Raw genomic sequence first — 7,294 nt, 5'->3', positions numbered from 1 at the left:
TAACGACCAGCGGTCCTCACAATATGAAAACTGAAGGATTGTAAGCTACCTATTAATGTAAGTTCAAGGTGCCAGCATAGCATATACATGGCAATACAAATTGATAAATTTAGGGTGTGCAACTAGTAGTAGTCCCCCCTTGTTAATTGAATCTTTCATAAATAGCAAGAAGGCAATGCAAAGTGCAGTGACAATAAACATCTATGAACTAAGAGCACCAAACCACGCCATATTTCTATAAATTCGTGTTATATTCATCAATTTGTACCACAATCGCATCAGAATGTCTTGAATAAGAGTTTGATGCATTTGATTTCTAAAAACCATTTTATTTTGACTGAAATCATGAAAATATAATATTTGTACAGGAAAAGAAATCATTCCCATGAATATACATTTGGCACAGTGCAAGCAGAGTGCTTAAAATGGGCAGAGTCTCAATCAACACTCTTGGAAGCATTGGCTTTAACTTCTAAGTATGGTAACCTCCAAAGGCCTTGAAATTGACATGCGTGAATGTAGGTCAATTACAACAACAAACCATATAGATACACATTTTGGCCTGGAGAAAGTGGTCCTGCAAGAAAGAATTTCTGGACAAGTGAAAAAATATATATTATTAGTATCAGCATGCTAGATGCATTTAAAAGTTTGTTTCTAAATACATTGTCAAATTTGCTTTGCAAATACAGAGATCAATAATTATTTCCCTAACCAAGATTCATAACCAGTGCCATTTTCTTCATGACTAATTTGCTTTGAATTTGTTCATGATTAATTTGATTTGAATCAAACAGAAACATAATATATCCTCAAAGAACCTGTAGAAGAAGACTACATTTTAGGCCATTATCTCAGTTGATGTATATAGAGAAAGAAATATTTCATTCATAAATGGGTTTATAGATAAGATTTAACCTCTCCTGCTAAGCAGCAACCATTGATTTCTCAAATACATCTTTTATGGCAACCTTTGCATCCTCCATATTTATGTCTGCCAGTTTTCCAGTCTCAGATGCAATGATGGTGCACCTTTTCTCTGTGGCATTGGGAATAAATAGTTTTGCTTTCTTTATTGAGGAAAACAAAGCTACACTGCAAGAAAGTTATGTAAGTACCCACACTTTCATGTTTTTTATTTCCAAAATACATGAAAAAAAATTACAGATTACAATAAACATACTTCATATTATTTAATGTTTCAATCTTCTCAATTATCAATCTTCTAGCAGGATATGGTCATAGTGGCTGAATAATCTTCCTGGCTTTATTGTTACTTTCTAATCTCAGCTAACATGGTAAGTATATTTAATACCTGGGCTTATCCAATGCATTTGCAAGCTGTATTGCAGCTGTGTTAGTTGCCACCACACCAATGGAGTCATTTATGAGTGCTGCTAACTGCAACATTTAATAAGCATATGAATAGAATAGAAATTCCAAACTTTGCACTTTGAGTGTTAAGTTATTCCTATTGAAATTGGATCCCTCCTGAAAAAGAGGAGCATGGACTCACAGAAATATGATAATTCAATCTCTACACTAAAATCTCAAAACTTGCTTGGATGAGAGAATCTTTACTTAATTATAATATAACTTAAAGGTTGATTCGCAAGTCTTGTAGAGTGAAATGGCTAAACCTGGCCAGGTGTGGTGATGAACACAATATAAGAATCCTCACCAACTGCCTCCATAATGTTTTCCCTTTCCCTTTCATGAGGGATGATAAAAAGAACCTTTACACTTCTACAAATGTCATGAAAAAGACAATCAGCAAATTCCAGGGCCAAAAGAATAGGTTGAAATTAACAGACAAAATTCAACTGACAACTATTTAGAAATTGCCAGAACAAATAACATTTTTTTCCAGGAAAGCATTGATCTACCATAAGAAATGAGAATAATGTGAATTAGCTTCTGCTTTGTAATAACCTATACAGTATGGAATTAAAAGTACGGAAGATGTCTATATTGGAACATATGATAAACTCCATTCGAGGGGGAAGGGAAAAGGGAAATTGCACATTGAACAATGAGACAGTGACCTATTCCACCTAGCAGGGATTTGAAACAAGTACGATTTATGAGATATGGTGCTGGAATGCTTGGCTATTAAGTCTCAGCTTTCTTTTCGTTGCCTACTGAAATCAAGACTCCCAACATAGAAAGCCTTAGAAGGAATGTGCTGGACGTGACCATTTAGATGTCAGATCTATGGATCATCATAATGTTTTCTGATTTTCTCAAGAGATTTAGAGAACGAGACTGACTTTCTAGTGAACATATCATTAAATTGGCCTAAACTTCCCTTATGAATTAATCACCCTTAGAGCCATTTGCGATATGGCACTAGGAGTTGTTTGCTGAAATTTTCTGTTAGAAAGGAAGAGAATTATATTTAAAGAAAGTAAGAATAATATTTAATGGAAGTAAGCAACCGGCTGGTCACATTTGAATGCAACCTAAGAAAAATCAGCTGAGACAGTTAAAGCTAAACAAGTTGCAGATGACCAAAGGAAAAGTGCTCTGGTGCATATGCCAGTTGTATGAACAGGGACATTCTACAAAAGGACAACCCTAGAATAAAATAAGATATGAAAATAAAGATAGTATACTTGGTTAAATTCAACAAGTGGAAACGTGTACAAATTAAGAATGATCATGTCACCTTTTAAAGTATGCATAACACATTATAGTGTAAACTGTGAAGTAATAAAAATACAGGATGAAATGCATTAAGTTGCAACTTAATAGCCATAATGGATCCCTCTCCTAATGTAGGCAGGGGGGAATGATACGTCAGATTTTACACAAAAATAGTTGTGGACAAAAAACAGAGGATTGTGTAAGAACGTTTACGTTTCAATCACTCCTCTTGACCTATCATTAGGATGAAAGATTAATTTGGATTACAATATAGATAGCTCTAATACACGAGGTCATGGTGGCCTGACTCCATAAATAATCATAATAGCTTTAATTATTTTTCTAGCATCGGCCCTGGCCTCACCAAAGTTTATGGACGGCAGTTCTCCACGACCAGATTTTAAGTCTAAATCATCGTGCTTATTAAAATTGTCAGTATATTCATGAAATGATGTAATGTCCCCTTCCTAAGCACTTCAGCTTGGTGACTGTCAGCCTATTCGACAGGTTCCCATAGGCTAATGAGTTAAGGTCAGGGGACTCTTGGTGGCAGTTTAATCCAACTTACATCGAGCTTAGTCAGTTGAGTTTTGTATAACACCCTTTTCTGGAGTCAATTTGGACAAGCTGTCCATACTATTTTTAGTAGGTGTCAGGGTACACCGACTAGGCCAGTTGTTTCTATTTGGGATGTTGATGATATTTCGATTTTTAATGTTGTCTAGAGCATTTAATTTAAATAACTTTTTAAATTAAATATTTAATGTTAACTTTATTTAATTTATTAAATATTTGTCCAAGTGGGCGTCCTAGGTGAAAATTAAAAGTGCTTTTGCAAATATTAAATTTAAAATGACTTAAAGTGGGAGTGATAAGGTGTTTTAAAATTAAATTTAAAAGGTGAAAGCCTAAAGGGGGTGTGTGGGCTTTGGGGAGGCCTAGGCCTGTTTATTTGGTTTTGAGTTCATTTCTTCAGCATGCTTGGATGATATCTTGTAAACACATTTGGCTGGATTGAACTTGTTCATTCCTTTGCTTTGTGAGGACAGAAACATTTGTAGAGGACATTCTCTTCGTTAGTGAAAGATTTATCCTGAAGACTTTATGGTAGTTTCATTTAGGAATCACAATTGGGCTTTATTGTTGAAGATTTCAGTTTGCTGTCTCCATTTATTTAGTGTATAAGATCAGAAATTCATTTTGGAGGCAAGGAAGGAAAGGATTTACTGCCGATCATTCCTCTTATTTGCTGGCCGTACTTCTCCAGTTGCTGGCTGTGCAACTCTGAGAGGGGCAATGAAGTCTTTGGAGTTGGTGTCTAGGGTTTCTCGGAGATTTATTGAAGTATTGTTGGCGCCTAGGGTCTAGCATTCCAGAGATATTCCAGTTTGCAGTATTCAGAGCTCATTTTGGGAGGTGGCATCTAGGGTTTATGATGCCACTTTGCTGGTTTTCTGCTATTTATCAATGTTATTTACAATCAACAAATGTGTATGTTTGATATTTTATTGTAATGTGATTTCAACATCCGAGTATCTTTAGATTTGATGATATATTGTACTTTCAGTTTATTGCTGGTTCTAGGTACTTTGAAATATTGTATTTGGAGAATTATTTCAGTAGTTTCCTTGCTGCAAATAAATCTATTGCTATACAATTTCTACATCTCTGTCTTGTTGATGTGTTTTTTATGACAGTGTCCAACACAGAATAAAGTTGCCTAATGGTCACTTCACTCTCTCTTGATCAAAGTACGACTGTATGCTAAGATTGCAAGAAGTTCAAACAATCGATTCCAAGGTTTTACGAATGTGACTCAGTTGGCTGATGTGATTTGCTGGTAATCCAAGGGGACTTACGTTTGGATCATTCTTTCACTTCTTTGTTGTGGCTTGAACTCCATCATCAGATATAACGATTTGGTGATGGTTCTGCTTTGAACGAACTGAAATGAACTGAAAATAAAGGGGAAAGGGTTTCGAAGGATCTAAATCTACTCCTAAGGGCAGTGATATCAATAGTTAATGCTTCGATGGACAAATTCCAAATAAACCAAGCTCTTCTTCGCCAAGTTTAATTACAACTCCGCAAGAACCGGTGCAATCTTCTAAGGATGATGAAGGATTTTCATATTGAGAAGAGGTGCATTTGAATACCCAACACGGCGCAATCCAAACAACTGTCCACAACCGAACTTAGCACAAGTTTAGTGGCTCAGGCTAACTTTACATTGCAACTTACAATCAGCAAGATGCAAAAATTATGAACCATGGAAATTCATCAGACACCATTACATTCTCCATTGAAATCAAAGCACTTCATCTAACAACTGAGAAAATAAAATTCTACTCTAAGTGAGGAAGGTGAAACCATGCAAGTTTTGAAAAAATAACTTAAGTGGACACCACCAAAGAACAATGTTTCACTGTTATTTTCTCAAAAACTTATCGCAACAATTTCATACAAAGCTCCCTCCCGTTACAAATGAGGGGGGTCACCCCTTTATATAGGCCTCAAGCCATGATAACATACCAACCCTAATTAGGGTTTTCCCAAAAGATTCTCCACTCAAGATGCAACAAGGTGGGAATCAGCAATAAATACCCCATAAAGCCCATTTACAATTAATTCCAAATAGCCAAAATAGCATCCATTCGTGCATTAAATGCACCACCTCTTTCAAATTCGCCCAACATGCATTGAATATTCAATTATGCACCCATTATGTCATAAATGCTCCATCATTTCCACATGCGACGGCTGCAAGCAAAAGGAATTTGCCATAAATTCAACATGCAATGACTGGGTCGCCATTTGGTCAAATATTCCGGCAATGAATGTGCCACCATACTGCCATGCGTTCAATAGATCCTCGCCATGCAATTGGACCCCGCCGTCGTATATCCGCTTCGACACATCTAGAATTGTTGGAGAGAGAAAATTTGATTCAGGAAGACTTTTCTTGAAGTCTCTTCAACTTTCCTTGCTTGGAGAAGGTTTTCCATCAATTTTCATCATCTCCTATTTTTTAGGAATTTTCCACAAATTAGGGTTTCAAGTCCAGGAGGGAGAGAATTCTCCTACGAATCCAAATCTATCAAAATTTTGAAATTTGGATGTGATTTGATGCCCGAGAATGTATTTTTCAAGAATTTTCTCGAGGGTAATTTCTTGTTCAGTTCATCCCTGATTCCGTCCTGAAGGAAGGAATTTCCAACACTTAGCCAAATTTTCACATTTCTTGGAATTTTGTCTTGAAGGAAGGAATTTCCATCACTTAGTCAATTTTTCCACTTTCCTGGAATTTTGTCATGAAGGAAGGAATTTCCATTACTTGGCCAAATTTTCATCTTTCCTAGAATTCTTCACCTTGGGCGCATTTCTTTCTCAAGGAGGGAATTTTTTGTGCTCTTTGATTTCATCACATCCACAGGGATCTTTTTGATCAATTTGCCACATTTCCTATTTTTTAGGAATTTTCTTAAAATTTAGGACCCGGTTCCAGGAGATAGAGAATTATCTCACGAGTCCAAATCTGCAAAACTTTCTGGATTCTGATAAGATTTGGTGTCTAAAAATGGAAATTTCAAAAAATTTCTCGAGGGGATTTCTACTTTTCATTCCTCCTTGACCCTCAGATTTTCATGCCTTAGACAATTTCTCTCCATTCTTAGACTTGAATGTGGAATCCAGTTTGGTGAAGGAGTTTCATTATTTCCATGCTTTAGAAAATTTTCGACTTCATGACTGGGCATGGAATCTTGACTTTGATGGAGGAAATTCATCCTTCCCATGTCCTTGAAACCTTGACTCAGGCACCTTCCTTTGGATTCGAGCAATGATTCTACACTGGTAAGGAATTTTGATCATTCTTGCACATTTCCATGCCCTAGTTACCTTAGCTTCTTCTATCTCTTCCTTGGCGCTGTCTCAACTTCATCAAGGAATTTTCCAACTCGTGCATTTGTTTGAAGGCATATAAGATTTTCCACCTTCTCCAAGCCTACCCTCCTTTGGCGCCCCAATGAACCCTTGGGCACATTTTGGCATGTATCACGGAATCTTCCACTTTCCATGTTCTCCATGGAATGTCCCTTTGGATGCCTTTCATAAAGCATGGGCGCCATTATTCATTGAAGAAGGAATTTCATGAATTTTAACTTTTCCTTCATCATCCCAGTTTGGTGGCCTTCATCACCTTTAGGTGCAAATTCACTTAAGGCAAGGAATTCATTAAAATTTGACTCTTCCATGACCCCTCCTTCCTAGCGCCTTTCTTCCTTCTAGGGCGCAATTTGCAAGTGGAGGAGGAATTTCATTTTCTTCGTGCTTTCCATGCTACCCCCACTTTGGCGCCCTCCATCATGCTAGGGCACAAATCTATCCAAGGGAAGGAATTCACTATTTTTTCCTCCTTCCATGGCACTTCAAATTTAGCGCCCTCCTGAGTTCTTGGGCGACATTTTTGCTTGAGGAAGGAATTCATCAAATTTCCATGCATTCTAAGAGGACTCCATTTTAGCGCCCTCACCTGGCTTTGGGCGGATTTTGGCCATGAAGGAGGAATTTGATGTTTTCTACCAATTCAGGACACACACACACACACACACACACATATATATATATATGAAATATAACATCTAAGTAT

General features: G+C 36.9%; 1 protein-coding gene across 3 annotated transcripts in view; it reads right to left on the bottom strand.

Moving 5' to 3' along the window:
- Nucleotides 1-308: 308 nt before the first annotated feature.
- The window catches only part of LOC131073563 (photosynthetic NDH subunit of subcomplex B 1, chloroplastic), a 72,651-nt gene continuing 65,665 nt past the window's right edge, over nucleotides 309-7,294 (bottom strand). Inside the window, exons 5-8 of one of the 3 annotated variants that reach the window (XM_058010020.2) lie at nucleotides 1,641-1,746; nucleotides 1,316-1,401; nucleotides 919-1,095; nucleotides 309-593 (exon numbers count right to left, since the gene is read on the bottom strand). In XM_058010020.2, coding sequence (XP_057866003.2) covers nucleotides 927-1,095; nucleotides 1,316-1,401; nucleotides 1,641-1,746 — 361 coding nt within the window. In that variant the 3' untranslated portion in view covers nucleotides 309-593; nucleotides 919-926. Of the gene's footprint in view, nucleotides 594-674; nucleotides 822-918; nucleotides 1,096-1,315; nucleotides 1,402-1,640; nucleotides 1,747-7,294 lie in introns of those variants that run through there. The other 2 variants (XM_058010021.2, XM_058010022.2) reach the window with 2 other exon arrangements.

The sequence above is a fragment of the Cryptomeria japonica genome, chromosome 10, assembly GCF_030272615.1.
Source record: "Cryptomeria japonica chromosome 10, Sugi_1.0, whole genome shotgun sequence".
NCBI lineage: Eukaryota > Viridiplantae > Streptophyta > Pinopsida > Cupressales > Cupressaceae > Cryptomeria > Cryptomeria japonica.
Note: the sequence above shows the minus strand (reverse complement) of the source record. Positions and strands in the feature narration are given on the sequence as shown.